The 16,754-nt window shown below is 35.3% G+C and overlaps 2 protein-coding genes across 3 annotated transcripts; one reads left to right on the top strand and one right to left on the bottom strand.

Moving 5' to 3' along the window:
* The first annotated feature begins 8,724 nt into the window (after window positions 1-8,724).
* On the top strand, window positions 8,725-12,219 carry LOC145218471 (zinc finger protein ZPR1-like). 2 transcript variants are annotated; one of them, XM_080085876.1, is made up of 10 exons: window positions 8,725-8,990; window positions 9,061-9,222; window positions 9,800-9,961; window positions 10,021-10,104; window positions 10,222-10,344; window positions 10,488-10,625; window positions 10,724-10,845; window positions 10,911-11,067; window positions 11,132-11,249; window positions 11,339-12,219. In XM_080085876.1, exons 1-10 carry the CDS (start codon window positions 8,877-8,879, stop codon window positions 11,476-11,478), a joined length of 1,320 nt encoding a protein of 439 aa, XP_079942002.1. In that variant the 5' UTR covers window positions 8,725-8,876; the 3' UTR covers window positions 11,479-12,219. The 2 variants fall into 2 exon arrangements, with proteins under 2 accessions (XP_079942002.1, XP_079942003.1); XM_080085877.1 differs by lacking the exon at window positions 11,132-11,249 and having other exon boundaries at window positions 8,732-8,990; window positions 11,339-11,511.
* Window positions 12,220-14,099: 1,880 nt separating this feature from the next.
* On the bottom strand, window positions 14,100-15,624 carry LOC145218472 (Golgi apparatus membrane protein TVP23 homolog B-like). The gene is made up of 3 exons (XM_080085878.1): window positions 15,510-15,624; window positions 14,971-15,357; window positions 14,100-14,665 (listed from the first exon to the last, which is right to left on the bottom strand). Exons 2-3 carry the CDS (start codon window positions 15,309-15,311, stop codon window positions 14,398-14,400), a joined length of 609 nt encoding a protein of 202 aa, XP_079942004.1. The 5' UTR covers window positions 15,312-15,357; window positions 15,510-15,624; the 3' UTR covers window positions 14,100-14,397.
* Window positions 15,625-16,754: the final 1,130 nt, after the last annotated feature.

A 16,754-nucleotide genomic window follows, 5' to 3' on the forward strand; every position in this document is an offset into this window, starting at 1 on the left:
ATGATGTCAAGTCTTGGATTAATTGTGTTGATGACCTCATTGGCTGCGGGTAAGTATATATTTGTTTCAAAAAGTATTTGTCTTATTTTTACAACCTGTGGCAAAATGTTAGTTATTTGTTGATTCTTATCGGTGAATAAAGACAACAGAATTATTTTTATTTTATTCAATCCTGTCTAAAACGAATTGCACAAAGATTGCATATTTTGTTGTTGATTTTTTGCTTTAAAGAAAACACGACACGAACAATTTCAAGCCAGCTGTTTCACAAGCGCGCGCAAAACCTAATTTTACATAAGCTTAACAGTTTCCGTTTTATCTGACATGGTTTTTAGGAAAACTTTCACAAATGTGTCCTATAGAAGAGGAAAATGCACCAGAAAATACCTGTCAGTATGGTCATCCTGAATTTGATTCGATCAATTGTCTGTGGAAATGTAATGACCTTATGGACGATGTTGTCCTTACAAGTAGGTTTACGCAAGTTACTTTACATTCTTAATACGTCTTAATAAGGATTTTCCGCTTCAAAAAAATCTGGTTGCGTGTGTGACGTGTTTTGTCATTACTGCGAAAAAAATAATTGTTTGACAAAATGTTGTGCAGCTGAAACAGAAAACTGGGTGCAGGAGCAAATCACTGGTCTTACATCAAGAGCTGGTTCTGTGGAACCGAGATGGACAAATCAAAAACAAGAAGACTTTTACAGGGTCCCGTTTTACTATTCGTCAAATCTAGGTAACACTTTCATTAAAGAAACCTACACGCACACAAAATTGTTTTTATTTGTTTTGCACCAGAAAAGCTAACAGGTAGAAAATTGGTGATCAACAAAGCTTTGTCGGTGATAAATGCTTTAACTTGTTTCAAATTCGAACCGGCCGTGTCTGGTGATACTGACATTATTGTGTTTATTAATGGACGTGGTTGTTACTCGTACATCGGAAGAACTGGTGGTGTCCAACAGGTATTGTAGCCTAAATAACAAACAGAGATAATATGATTTGGTGTTTCTATTATAATCGAGGTGATTAAAATGCTTTCAGGATTTTACTGGTAATTAATTACCGTTTTTTCTGTTAGATTTCGATAGGCTTAGGATGTGGCAGTGTGGGAACAGCGCTTCATGAATGTTTGCATGCACTTGGATTTTGGCATGAACAAAGTCGATCTGACCGGGACGATTACGTAAAAATCGTGTGGGATAATGTTCGTTCAGGTACGATGTCGATATAACAGTGTTATCCTGAGTATGTGCCGCGATCAAAAGTTGGGTGACATGAAAATACTTTTGGCTCGCCTGTTTTGTAACTTCACATGTCGTTTGGCTAACAACGCATAAATACCCGCTCGCAATCATTTCGTCCGAAAGTGGCACAGCAATTTTCATGAAATTCAATTTTGGAAAAGCTTTACCGTTTCACGGATAACCTGAAATCAAAAAAGTTTAATTTTTGGAATTAGTTTGTTAAATTATACTGTATCGTTCGTACCTTTTCAAAGACACCTTGTTTCTCATAATAGGAATGTTACGTAAACTGTAAGGACAGGAGAGCTCCTGACACGATACCTCCCGGGAGATTTACTTTCACAAAGGGGCGTAAAGCGCTGAATTTTTTATTTAGCGGCTAGAGGGGTTGTTCTAGATCCCCCTCCCCCTTATTTTTTGTCATCATCTACTAGAACAATTAAGAAGAAGTTGCATCGTCGCTGCCAAGGCCAAAAATGTATTTTCCGTTCAATTATTCATAATCTTTGAACTGCGCAAAAGCTAAGTGTTTGCTAGTATTTATTAAATGAAGATCAATCACCACTTTAAAGGCTGACTACAACAGCCGAGGCAACCTTTCAAAACCCCACAGAAATAAATCATTTTACACAACACAACTATTCTGTTGCAGCAGCTTAATATACCCGGACGTAGAAAATTCAGCGTGAAACAAATTCAGCGTGGTTTTCACGCTGAATTTTCTTAATCTGATTTTAAAGACCCTGAATCGTCGCAGTTGCTTTACTTGATGGGGGTGATTCAATTAATAAGAAAAGATTTACTAGGTTATACCCGGACCTGTGGGGAATATTCCCGTATTTTTCTGTTGCAGGTACTGAGAGAAACTTTTTTAAGAAACGAGAAATTGATCTGGTTTCGTTCAACTCATCCTATGACTTTAAATCAGTCATGCATTATTCGTCATTTTCATTTACCAACAATGGACAGGCAACGATACTTAATAGGTAATGCGGAAAAAAGTCAGTGAAATTTCTGTTATCAATCGTCAAACAAAATTCTGAAAATGACTCTTTGTAACATATGGTTTTTCCTTTTAGTTGTCCCAGATTTTGGCAACTTTAAGTCATGAAAGTAACATAACTTTTACCATTGGACTGTGTTACGACATAACAAAGTGAGAAAAAGTAAACCACAACCTATTTGTACATGCAGGACTAACGAACAGCCATTTGATGTACAGCGAAGCGCATTGTCGTTGGAGGATGAGAAACAACTGAATGCGATGTATTCATGCAATGGAACACGGGGTATTCCCCAAACCAGCGACTGCTATCACCCAATTGACCGAGGTTATAGTTATCGTGGTAAAATCTCTATTACCGTTGGTGGGAAAACTTGTCAACGATGGGACGCGAACAAGCCACATATTCCATCCTAGTTAGTACACAACTTCAATCTTTTGTGCATATTTTTTATCGCTATTATTTGTTTGCCAAAACCTATGTCGTATCTTTAAGCCACAACGTACGTTTCGTGGAACGTTTGTAGAAAAAAAATGAATGAATATTACAATACATGTGTTAAAATACAGCATTTGATACACAAAAGGTTCAAATAGATATCACTTTTTAAATGGCTTTAAAAGAATTGTTCTATCAATTAATAGCACTCCAACATTGCTAACCGGTGCTGGGCTTGAAAATAACTTTTGTCGCAACCCCACGACAGACAGCGGTGGACCTTGGTGTTACACAACTGATCCCAACATAAGATGGGAGCATTGTAAAGTCCCGACATGCCCAAACCCAGGTATAATCAAGTTATTTGCGTTCTGCATTTCCCTACATTGTTATGTTACGTGTTGTGTTACAAATCTTGTTTGTTCATCATGCAATGTTTGGATCATATGATTTGCAGTACAACCTGTAAAAAATCCCATTCCGTTTGGTGGTCTGCCAGGCTTTTGGACTGATTTTGGCAACTGGTCTGAGTGTAGTCAAACTTGTGGTGATGGATACCAATATAGGTAATGTAATGGATGTAATTTTAAGCAAAGCTAAAAGTGAACACAATAATATCAGCACGAATTATTGTTTGATAACAAGTTACAAACAGGTTGGAAATCATTTTGAACCTCTTGATGTGATTAAAACACTATAAACACCGATAATGACAAAGATATTTCTGGTAAACCCGATAACCATGATACTTGTTTCGCTAAATCAGAACGCGGAAATGCTTCGGCGGCACTGAAGGATCGTCAACATGTCCTGGAACCTATTATGAAGCAAAACCGTGCCATTCTATGCCTCTTTCTATCGTTTACGGTAAGAAACTTTCGAAAATTGCATATACACCACATATGTCTGACAAGAATTTAGGCATCCACAGTCTAATCTAAGGGAGGTACATATAGCACGGGACCAAGTTGGGTACTTTGCGCAATTAAGAAACTAAATCCATTCGTGCCGTTAGTGCGACGTATTTCTTGGTGTCACGGAAAATTGCACCGATGCAAAAAAGGCCCAATCCCACAAGATCTTTACATATTACAGGAGACTCTATATAGCATGTGATAAAAAATGTACACTCCTTTATTAAAGAAATGTCTGATTTGAAAGTGATGCCTCATATATTGACCCCAACAAACACAAATCTGATTTTAATTAAGCACCAGGGTTTACAAATATCAAAACACGCGTGCACGCTTTGGTGCCTGGATGTAAATCATAAGTTACAATTGTTCAAGAAAGTTATTGCTGTTTTAAAATATGAATAAATCAGCCTTTGTATACTGAACAGAAATGCGAATGTGTATTGCAATTTATTTTAAAGCACTATACTTAGGAATACTATAAACAGACTTGATGTTTTGATTTATGTTTTTGATTAAAGCAACATAGTTTGAATATCTTTCGGTTCAGTTTGTCTCGGTGAAAGGAATTTTCGATGTGATTTGTTAGGCAATAATTTGACACAGGAAAATGGAAAAGTTGGGGTGACTGGTCAGAATGTACCAAAGCTTGTGGGATTGGACATCGATATCGGGTACGAAAGTGTTCAACCAGCATTTGCAACGGCACAGTTTTTGAAAAATCACCCTGCAAAAACAAAGACTGTCCAATATGTCAGTATATCAAATTAGGTCTAAACACGTGGCTGTTCTGTGATTACATTTATTTCTAATGTATTAAGATGAAGGGAATGGATGTTTCGACAAAACGGACAACAACAGTTACAAAGGAACAATTTCCGTTTCGTCAACCGGAAAAACCTGCAAAAAGTGGAGACAAACGGAGATGTTCGATTTACATTAATATCATAACAATGTTTTTTCTTTTTTGTTGAAGTCCCGGGCGACAATTTGAAAATCTCCCTTGCACAATTCAAGCTAGCGAAAATTGCCTTAAATACACAAATAAACCCTATTTTAATGTAACTGGACTCAAACAAATGTTAACGTCTGTTTTAGAAAACGTGCGGACTATCCGAAAGCTCGATTGAGAAAAAATTTCTGCAGAAATCCGGAATTAAAATCTGTTCCCTATTGTTTCGTGGACAAGGAAACAAGAGAAAACTGCTCAGTTCCATCCTGCAATGAAGGTTTGTGCGACCAAAGCTTTAAACACTAAATCAGGTTTTTTAACTGTAAATCTTATCTGGGTGTCATGTGAATCAGTGGTCGGCAACCGTCAGGCCGACGAGTTCGTTACCTGGCCGTATAAGGTTCAGGTTAAATGCTTCAAAACTTTTTGCCCATGTATCCCGAGGATGATAAAATATTTTAGGTCTTTTCATTGCTAAAAATTAGCAGTTTTTTGAAGGCCGGTCCGCGATAATATTTCAGTTTAAAAAACGGTCCGTATTAAAAATAGGTTGCCGACCCCTGAAGTAAATAATTAAATATGTATCCCTAAATAAATGTATTTTCAGAAGCGGTCTGGTCAAATTATTCTAAATTTTCGTCGTGTTCTGCTTCATGCGATGGTGGGATGAAATATCGATTGCGTAAGTGTATAGGGGGTGTCATAGGACAAGGAGAATGTAGGGGGCGTGTTGTGAAGACAAAACGATGCAATCGACAGCCCTGCTTAACTACAGGTAACTGCTGCAGCAGGATAAGAATTCAGTTTTTTTTTTTCATCATAACAATAGTTTTAACTAGTAATTTGTTCTAAGCAACAGCTGTTGATGCTGTTGTTGGCTTTTTATTCAGGTGTTCCCAGATTGTGGTCACTTTTTTAAAAGTTAAATCTTTCCCCAAAAACGACATTGCAGGCAAAATGTTGCGTTTACTCGTGAAACGAAGTTTTATGCTACGCTGATATAAATCTACATAACAATTGGTGAACTGTGTGCAGGACCATTGCCTCCGCCTACAACTGCTCCAGTTACACCACCTACAGTTAACGAATCAGGTTGTGCTTTTGTGGGGAATGCCAGCTTGTACAGGGGAAATATATCAACGACATACAGTGGAATAAAATGCCAACGTTGGGACACACTTCATCCCCATCCACACAATTATAGGTAATTAATGCAATAGGAATCTTCAATAAGATTAAACAGTAGTCTACAGGAAATTTTGAAATTGTGGATTTTTTTGATTAAATTCTTCAAAATTATTTTAATTTAAACTATGTAGTCATACGTCACTCATGTTTGAGCGCAACGTGTTGCCATAAGTGCATCTATACACGTCGTTGGTTTTGCAACAATCATTTTTCACAGATCACTGGATATTATCGAAAAAGCCGGGCTAGCTGAAAACTATTGTCGTGCTCCAGAGTCTGAAGATCCTTGGCCGTGGTGCTATGTGCTGTCGTATGCCACCATAAAAGCGCCGTGTGACGTCCCAGAATGCCATCCAGGTCAGGAAATCACATTTTTTTACCGAAACATTAAACTGTTTGGTACTGCAGAAGCTAAAGCAATTCACGTTGTAAGTAGAGCCGGGCTTTTGGGTCGGGTTCGGGTTCCAGGTGGGTGCGGTCGGGATTGAGTTTCAGTAAAACAGGCTATAGTTAGGTTTTGACACTCGGCATCATTTTGTCGCACTTTTTACCAACTTAGGGGCCTAATTCGGGCAACCTTTGTTTAAAGATAATCGGCCTAATTTCAAGCCCACAAAAGCTCTGTTGATCAAAACAAATATTGAAAGCAGACTAAAACACATGTTAGTTTGAGAACTTTAAATGATATGTTTAAACGTTTCGTAACTAACTTACAAAAAAAGGTTTTGCAAAGGGCTGTAAATCAAACACAATAACTGTAATTCAGATCCGTCGCCCACTCCTCCACCGATTGGATGTCAGATGATAAATGATCCCGCATCTTATCGGGGCGGGAAGTCGACAACCAAGAAGGGATTTACCTGTCAAAGATGGGACTATAACTCACCCCATGCGCACCTAATGTGAGTCTTAAAAAAATCAATGTGAGTGTCAACTAAAATATAAAAGATAAGCTATCATCTTTTTCTGTGGTTTAGCCTAGTAGGAAATTGTCCAGACTCTATGTTTGCGCGCAATAAAGCTTTAATGGTTTTGTGTACCGATAACAAATGTGTCTTAGTGTAGCCTAATCGTCTCAAATGTTTAATGTGTTGATAAAAAAAATATTGCGTTCCATTTTTAGAAAATCTTTTAACTATCCTCAACATGGTTTGGGCGCTCACAATTATTGCCGAACCGCCCGTTTTCCAATACTCTGGTGTTTCACAACAAGTGCTCATCAACTTTGGGACGAATGCGATGTACCTGTTTGTACATAACTGTTTCGTTTTTTATGTATTTAAAAGGTCACGGCTTAGAACTGTTCTCAATCTGAAAATGTTTGGTGATTGACATATTATTTATCCACACAAATATGCCAGAAAATCAACCCAACTCTAAAGCAACTTGATTCGTGCAACTTTGCTAGTCTTGTTTTTTAATAAAATTGGTGCCCTCAGCAATGTAACATCGAAACACAAAAATAAATGACAGTACACAAGAAGCATTGTTATCGAGAGCCCATTAGTCGACAGCACTAACTAGGGGCGCAAATCCATTGCAATTATTGGAGGGGAGTTTTTTAATTTGTAAAATTTGATGCGTCATAACATTTTTAAAAACGCAATGATGTCACAATATGCAAATACAAATTAGATACAGGTTGCCTACTAAATAACAAGGTTATAATAATATAAAAAAACAGTTTCTTAATTCATACAAAACGTTCCAATACATTCCATCACATTTGTGTCGTAACGTTTTCTTGCTTTACGTTCAGTTCTATCAGTTCCATCGGTGGTTTCCATAGAATTTTTAAAACGACTTCCCCCAACCCCTTTTCTCCAGTATGCCTACTCGATGTGAAAGTAAAAATGAAATAAAAAGAAACATGTTCAACATTTAAATTATTGCGTAATAACCATTACGTTACAATGGAGTTGCTAATTAAGATTTGCATTTGTTTTTCTACACAAAACAATGACTATGTGCTGAGAACAACCCAATGTTGCAAGCTTTGTAACACAATTCCATTTATGTAACGTCACAATTAAACTTCTATATGTCATTGTTTCGTAACATAAACAAAAACTTGTCAAATCAGGTCACATTCACTGCCAATTTGAATTGTATTCGAATCTATTTGGCAAAAATATAGCAAAATATTCTCGACTACTTCTAGTCTGGAGGTAATCGACAATTCGAATTGTATTCGTAAAAATGTAGTCATGTATTCGATTTTACGTATCTTACGTTGTCAAAGGCTGACAACAATTCGAATTGTATTCGTAAAAATGTAGTCATGTATTCGATTTTGCGAATTGTTACGTAGCCACAGGTTGACAACAATTCGAATGGTATTCGTACAAATGTAGTGATGTATTCGATTTTACGAATTGTTACCTTTCCGAAGGCCGACAACAATTCGAATTGTATTCGTAAAAAATATCGTGTATTCGAATTTGCAAATTCTTAGGTTGGCAAAAACCTACAACAATTCGAATTGTATTCGAATAAATTTACTCAAGTTTTTGTATTCATGAATTGTTGGTTCAAAAGTTAACTTCAACTATTCGAATTGTATTCATGGACTATCGAACGAAAGCCAAAATCATTCGAATACAGCACGAAGGTGCCAAAACCTGTATTCGAATGCATTCGAATACGAATGGCCCCATGTCTGGTGACTAGAACTTACAGCGTGTGCATGCTTTTTTAACTGGTCAATTATGTTTGTTTTTGTGTAACGCAGAGGAAAATTATGCTGTTTAAAAACTGAATCGTCCATTGTGTGACTTGTACATTTAGTGACCGGTAAGCACGTGTTTAAACCTTGTTGTTGACCTATCGGATTTGAATTTATGTGAAACCTTTATTCGGAAGTGAATTCCGCCGTCGTCCAAATAACAATTGCTAATTGCTCAGCAATCTGCTGAGTCAGCAATTATTGCTTATGTCAGAGTTAAAGCAACGGTTAAAGCCTAGCTCCGTTGCGCCACTTTTTGGAAAATAGCAGGCCTGTCTGTGAGTTACTGTGTAGTAGCTTTACCTTATGACATCAGCTGTTGGCAGCAGCACGTGTAAAGTTTATCTAATTTGGTCAGTGGTGGAACTTGTATGTTAACCGTTAACGTACCTTTGTAAGTAAAAACATGGAAGACAAAAACTCCATCGAAAGTCCCTCAGTTTTTCAACCAATCTCTGGTGATGACACTGGAATCACCGAAATTTCCAGTATGTGTCCAAATCCACGTTGTCAGGAGGAGGTAGGTTATATATATAGTTTTTTTTTTTGTTAAAAAAATTTCTTGTTTTAATTGAAATGTTTTGTTTAAGGGAACAACAAGGCTACTTTTAGTTGAAATTCCCTTCTTTCGGGAGGTTATTGTGAGTTCATTTTCGTGTCCACATTGTTTTTGTTCCAACAGTGAAGTTCAGCCCGCTGGGATCATACAAGAGAAGGGGTGTCGCCATACATTAAAAGTAGTAAAAAACAAGGTAACCTGATGATGCTTGTTGCTTTAGTGTTTGTTTAATTGTTCTTTTATGTTTTGTTACTTACAATCGTAAGCAGCCAAACAGTTTCTTGAAACATTAACAGCCACTCAATGTTTTATTATCTTTTGACTTACTGATTTGTATAAAGATATATATATATACTTAGGAACACTATACATGGACTTCATCAGTGTCTTATTCAAATAGAATCTGATGATGCTTTTTATAGCGAAATGCATTTGTTTTGATAAAACAAATAAAATATAGTGACAGATTTAGTGGTTTTTCACACTGAATTTTCTTGATCTGATTTTAATGACCCTGAATCGTCGCGGTCGTTTTACTTGAAAGGAGATTTCAATAATAAGAAAAGAATTACTACAGTTTTAAAGGTATGGTTAAATTGAAAAAACAAAAACAAAACGTTTTGTGCTTTCACTAATTTGTCTTTCTGAACTTGAGTTCCTATTGCAGCGTATTAATTCACATGTAAATTGGTGCAGGGACAATTATTTTGTTCACCAACTTATTTACTATTTCGCACACCTAAAAATTTGGAACATCTACTGTGGTGTAGGATTTAAATCGCCAAGTTGTTACTTCTGAAAGTGCAACTGTCCAAATAGCGGAGGTTGATTTGGAAATCCCTGGGAATACTAGAAAAGGAACTTTATCTACAATTGAAGGAATCATTACGCGCACTGTAGAAGGATTGCAACAAGAGCAACCAATTCGCAAGGTTTGTATTTTTTTATGATGTGACCATTTGCAAAGAAAGATAAACCATTTTCATTCCAGGCACTATACCCAGAAGATTCAGAGAAAATTGAAAACTTCATTGAAAAATTAAACACCCTGCTCAAAAACCCATCATTTACATTGGTAAGAATTCCAATTTAAGAACCAAATCCAAGTAGTATTGTTAATGGGTTGGGTTTCACAAGCAAACTTATTAGAAACATGTTCTGAACTAACTGATTTTACAACTTTTTTCACAAGGTAATTGATGATCCTGCAGGAAATAGCTTTGTTGAAAATGTCAATGCACCCAGTGATGATCCTAATTTAAAGTTGGAATTTTACAAAAGAACTCTTGAGCAAAATAAAATGCTAGGACTTGTTGTAAGTATTTGTTGCAACCATTTACATAATTAAAACAGTTTCATAAAGGAGTGACACCTGTTTAGGTAAATTAGATACTTTAGATAAGTCTACTGCTCTTATTGAAAACAAAGATACAACTCTTACTTTTATTCATGTTGCAGGCAGATGATGCAACAGAAGTCCCAGATAATACAATTCAGCTGCCTGAGACAACAGAGGAGCTTAATTTAAATGAGGAAGTTATGCATTTTCCCACCAATTGTTCATCTTGTAATGCCATCAATAAAACCAAGATGAAGGCATGTTGACAACTATTTTGTAACTGGCTCTTTTGGACGGTTCTGACATGGATTGTCATAAATGTGGTAAAACTTAAAAATGCTTTGGGTTTTCTCAGGTTGTTAAAATACCTTACTTCAAAGAAGTGATCATCATGGCTACTGATTGTGAGAAATGTGGACACAAAACTAATGAGGTCAAAACTGCTGGCGGTTTTGAACCAAAAGGAAAGCGCATTACGTAAGTATTTTAAAGATGCCTCTAACTACCCAAAAGGCTTAGTAATTTCATTGCATTTTATACAGTTTACAAGTAAAGTGCATTGAAGATCTTTCACGTGACATTTTAAAATCCACCACATGTGGCCTTCAAATACCAGAGCTTGATTTGGAGACACAGTCACTGGCATGCAGTGGCAAATTTACAACAGTGGAAGGAATGATTCAAGATCTTCGAGAAATGGTACAAATTAATTTGTAGATCATGTATGTGATACGCATTTGTAACAATGTGTTACAAACTACAGATTGTTACTTCCAACCCATTTGGCAAAGGAGACAGTGCTAAAACTGGAAAAATAGTTAATGTGGCTGAAAGGCTGGACAACTATGCTGCAGGAAATGAAAATTTTACACTTATACTAGGTAACCAAGTGTTTAGGTGTGGGAGAATTAGATTCAAACCAATAGCAATGTAAATGTAGACTGTGCTGGTAACAAATTGCACTTTCTAGATGACCCTGGCAATTGCAGTTTTGTGCAAAACATATATCACCCTGAAGTTGACCCTCGTTTAACAGAAGAAGAATATGAAAGAACTGATGAACAAAATGAAGATCTTGGATTGAAAGATATGAAAGTAGAAAATTATTAACCCAACTGTAAAAAAATAAAGGTTTGACAAAAAGTTGAAATGCATTTATGGGTTGAAGGGAACAATGGGTGTTCAGAACCAAGCGGTTTTGGACAATATTAGTAATATTGCACAAAAATAAATACATCTACTATAGATCAGTAAATTTTAAAATCAACCTGGTTGCAAAATGTTTTAAGTGAATGTTGTTGAGGCGCAAACTTTGTGTAAAACAGATGCCATAAGTTTAAAATGTTGCATTTTTTACTCTCTTTGGTTTGGTGACTATTGGTGAGCCAACATAAGTTTGTTCAGCATAAAAAAAACACTGTTCACTGTAAATATCACAGTAAAATTTGTTAAATTAGTAAACTTAATATTCTGTTTTAAAAGTAGACACAAACTGTTCATCAAAATTCAACATTGTCAGTGAGATATACACTTACGTTTTCAATGAACCATTTTATATGTGTAAATCTCTTACAAATAGCAAGAATTACAGGGTAAAATATTTGTCAATTGAAAAAATATGCGTGATTGTTGTGGGAAGCAAGGAGTGATTCAATATAATTCATTTCAAACACTGCCCAGGTGTGTGGTACAGTTTATTGGGTAAATTGATACTTTGTATTGTGGGCCACATCACAACATGCTTAAATCATTGTGTAAACTTTACCACACAAAAATGTTGGTAGAGACTACCATCACACAGTTGTTCAACTCTTTTCTATTATTGCCTCAATAAAGCGTACTGACTGTTAACATTTCAAAACTTTTTTAGAAGCATAGGTATTTGTAAGATAGACGTAGTTGCTTGTATGTTCTCAGTGTTGATATTAAGCATCAAAAACAGGAACCTACCTTATTTTTAGTGATAATGATTATCAACATCGTGCATTTTTAGAGTTGTACTAACAACACTTGCATGTGTTGTTACAATTTTACTGAAATATTACATTCTAAAATCTTGACAGTTCCACTGTGACATTAAGTTTGGTTAATCATAATCTTCGCCTCATTGGAAAATAAAACTTGAAGGTCTGCATATTTGTTTTGTCTTTTTAACAAAATGATTCTGCTTACCTGGATCTTAGCTACATATCGAAGAAAAATTGCCCTTTCTACATCTCCTAATTCAGATGTTTTACTTCATTGTGGCAAATTTCTCCAGTCACATTAAAAATGGTTTGGGAAACTGTTTGCTACTTGTTACACTGTGTTTATTGCCAGTCATTAGTCCATTGTAATTCTAATGTCTACAAACCATTACAATGAACCAGCAAATTTGTTCTTCTTCGATTCTAGTCAAATGGGGTAAAAAAAAATTTGCTGAAGTTAGGGTAAAAAAAACAATACCCTCACAGCTAAACCAAAATTTTTTTTTAAATGCTTTCTTTTTCATAGGATGTATTTATTCTCTACCTAAAAAATAAGCCATAAACCATTCTCAGATTTTGTTTCTAGGCAATGTTCTGCAGGTTGAAACAACAGTAGAAAAATTCGCATGTTAAAAAGTCTTCAACAACCTTTAGAAACTTTCCAGCAGATTTTTATTGCTGGTTTGATGTCAATGACCTTTGTTCTGTGTTATGTCATAACTATGACCTATTAAACAAAAAAGACTCCACTTGGCTAGCTTCTAAATTTTTTCAGATATTTTGTTGTTCGTTTTTACCCCAAACGGTTCTATAGGAATGGGGTAATAAAAAACTATGTATTTTTTGCACCCCAAACATGTACTTAAACCAAAGTTGTATAAAATTGCTTTGGGGGCCCAGTTTTGGAGAAATTTTTACCAAAAAGTATACCTGCATGGCTAAAAGTACAAATTGGGATCCAGGCCTAAAGAAAAATGCTACAAAGTAAGAAAAAGAGGTTATCAAATCATTACGTGGTAATTCAAGCAGTTTGGGGTAGAAAATTAAACTTTATTTCAATAAAGTTTTAGGTTACATGACCGGTCAGCAAGTGGGTGAGCTCTACAAAAGACTGGTAAATGACAAAAACGACCAAAGCAAAGGCAATAAATGCAGTGCAATAAAGGTACAAAGCCATGGAAAGTTTTAGCACCAATTTGAAAGTGTTTTATTAATTTACAAACAGTTTACTAACTGCTGTAAGTTTGGTTTGTAAAATTTTGAAAACAAAGAATTTTATGTGGCTCGTGTTTTTTTGGCTTATTTATTGTAACAGAGTTATTAATGAAATTTCTGTCTTATGTTTGACTTTAAGTTTGCATGGGCATAGATTATGTTTGCACGGGCATAGATTATGTTTGCACGGGCATAGATTCACAAGAAACACCCACTAAAAGTCATTTTCACTTTAAATTTATTCCCAAATTTAATCGACTACTTCACATACTATTTGTTTATAGTGAGGTTTATCACGCTCATTTACTCTATTAGACCTGTTTAAGGCCAAATTTAATATCGCATTCCAACGCGAGATTGCTATCTACATTTTAAGAGGGCCACAGGTCCTACATGGTAACTTGAAGGGGGCCATGAGGCCAAAAAGTTACTTTAAGGGGGCCATGGTCCATGAAAGGTTGGGAACCACTGGTTTAGTGTGTTTAGTTACTGTAATGCATTGTTTTTTTATACATGTTTGACCTGTGTCTCCTAAATACAGTCAAAATGTAACTTTAAAATGCACTTGTATTGCACATCTATTGACGCAAAAAAACATCTGTTAATATAATACAGTACACAAATTATTTCATGTCATCCAGTTGCTGAGTACAAAAGAACTTCGAAACCATTAGAATTACTAAATATTGAAATACTTGTGTTATTATTATATTTCCAGGTAGTTGCTATGTACAAATTTGAATGTTTCATTACATTAAGCACCTACAAAACTAACTGGTGTATACATGATTGAAATAAACTGTAAGCATATTGCTTATCTTTACAGAATCTTAAACACAATTTTGTATTAAAATGTTCCTGTAGAAAGTGGTGTATGACTTGTTTCTTCTGACTGCATTGATTTAAACATTTGTGCACCTATAAACTTTGTAGCCATGCTTCCAAGCTGCTTTCGACTTGAGAATTTACATCTAATAAAGCCAAACAAATTTGCACCACTCAATATGAGTGCGATGATGACCACTGACAACCATGGCAAATTGAGAGTAAAGAGGGTTGTAAAGAAAAAAAATACCCAAATTAGTGTACACACAACAAGACCGAACCAGAAAATCCTGCAACAACAAAATGCACACCTTTAGAGTAGTTTGAACTAACCTAAATGCGTACTTAAAAAAAATTTTTCATCATTTAATCATAAACATTACAGCCAAAGTACTGGTGTATATAGAATACATGTACATTATATACATATAAATTATTTCCAGTATATGGTGGGACATAATGTAAAATATAAAACTAACTTTAATTTTTACAACAAGTATTTATTTTCTACTAACCTAAGTTGGGATTATTAAAATTGCTAACTGCTGGCTAAAGTATTTCTTCTACTACATAAAAAAAACTTGCTTAAACCTACCTTGACTCTGCTGCAAGAACTGGGTGCCTTTTTAAAGTGGATGCTTTTCGTGATTCATAAATCCACTGACTTTGGCCATCTTCATCAACTTTATTCCACCACCGAAGACCCACCAACAATCTTCCAGAAACATTTTTTACAGTCCAAAAGTCCGCACAAAGCAACAAAAGGATCACAATAAAACTGAAAACAAATCCTTTTTGAATGATCCCACACATCAAATAGACAATAATGGCGGAGAGTCGAAAAAATATGTGAAAAAAACATGCCACTGGATGCTTAATTCTTTTCTTTGGAACATTTTCTTCCCCAAAATCCAGTACTGTGTCATCCTGTTGCATACCAAATGTTTATGGTTTTACAACCTATATGTGACTAAATGGAATTCTGTGGATTGTAGTTACAAACATTGAAACTTTTTTTTTACAAAAACACATTAGATAGATGTATTAGACATAGACCTAGTATAGTTCATTTAAGAAGTTCTTGAAAGAATTACACAAAATCTGTTTAAATATTAGAGAAAAACTTTATGTTACCTGCTAAACTTCACTGATGGTTTTCATTGGGTAATACATATACATTTTAGCTTATTTTTTATTGACATGAACGCCACATCAAACTTAAGTACTTTACAATATATTTAAAAACAGATTGTATACGTAATTTCTAAAATTTAGACGAATTTACTTTTTATATTACTTAAGTTAACAACTTTACATTCCCTGAGCGCTGTCCCTACTTATCGGCTTCCGTTTTCAAATTTACAAATGTTATGCCAAATACTGTACATCCAGTTTCAAAAATTGCCATTGTAAAAGGGTTTTTAACATGTTTTGCGAAGTTATGATTCGTGTTGGAATTTAGAACTTATACTCCATAGAAATAACAAAAATGTCGTATTCATTCGTCTAACACTAAACGGCGCTTTTGAGGGAAACCGGACGATAAGATCATTGTCTTTTCGTACAGTGTACCGTTACAGTCGTTTGTGCGGCTTATAATCGAGGGGGGCTTACATTTTAATTTTATATCGAAATTATTTCTACACGGGTTTAAAACTTGTATGCATGTAGGCTAGCCTACAGATTATAGGCTACGTCGATATACGTTTTGTTGGGTACGGTTATCAACGCAACTAACATATATGGGCAAATAGTTTTCTATGCAACAACAGAAAGATGTATTAAGGAACAATAGTATCAAAAATTCCAGCGTGCGGCTTTTACAATCGAGGGCGGCTTGTAAACGGCTCAGGCCTACAATCGAGTAAATACGGTATCTAATGACCATGATCTAGTCAACCTTTTTTAATGATGCATTTTACAGCAAAACAAACTAAACCGGGGCCGAACCAGTACTAAATTTTATTTTCTTAAAATTCCGAACTAAGAACTAACTTTGTTTCATTTGTAACCTATACGTCGTGGGTTTAGCGAATAATTTGGTGTGACAAATTGGAAAACAATTTAATAACTAACTTTAGGGATAAACTGCCGTTTTCTTTATCGGAAGCTCAGCCCAGCTTTATGAGGGTAGCTCAAACAGCCCATGTAAGTATAAAAGTATACAAGAAAAGATACTTCTGTAATAATAACTAAGTAAGACGTCAACTCTATAAAACACTACATTGACCACAAGTTAAACTAAATCCAGTCAAGAACGTTAAAAATAAAATAAAAGTCATTTAACGGATTAAAACAGTCAGCTCGACGGTGCTGGACTCATTTTGTTAATAAGTTATGTCGCATTCTGGCTTTCGCCGCTTAACAATAAGAATAAAA

Source organism: Phallusia mammillata, chromosome 3 (assembly GCF_965637545.1).
Source record: "Phallusia mammillata chromosome 3, kaPhaMamm4.hap1.1, whole genome shotgun sequence".
NCBI lineage: Eukaryota > Metazoa > Chordata > Ascidiacea > Phlebobranchia > Ascidiidae > Phallusia > Phallusia mammillata.

Excerpts from the sequence above, each read along its gene's own strand:
- LOC145218471 (XM_080085876.1), top strand. The coding sequence starts at position 8,877 with ATGGAAGACAAAAACTCCATCGAAAGTCCCTCAGTTTTTCAACCAATC. Across the intron at positions 10,626-10,723 it reads TCAATAAAACCAAGATGAAG|GTTGTTAAAATACCTTACTT; the intron begins GCATGTTGACAA and ends GGGTTTTCTCAG. Across the intron at positions 11,250-11,338 it reads AAATTTTACACTTATACTAG|ATGACCCTGGCAATTGCAGT; the intron begins GTAACCAAGTGT and ends TGCACTTTCTAG.
- LOC145218472 (XM_080085878.1), bottom strand. The coding sequence starts at position 15,311 with ATGCAACAGGATGACACAGTACTGGATTTTGGGGAAGAAAATGTTCCA. Across the intron at positions 14,666-14,970 it reads GTTCTTGCAGCAGAGTCAAG|GATTTTCTGGTTCGGTCTTG; the intron begins GTAGGTTTAAGC and ends TTGTTGTTGCAG.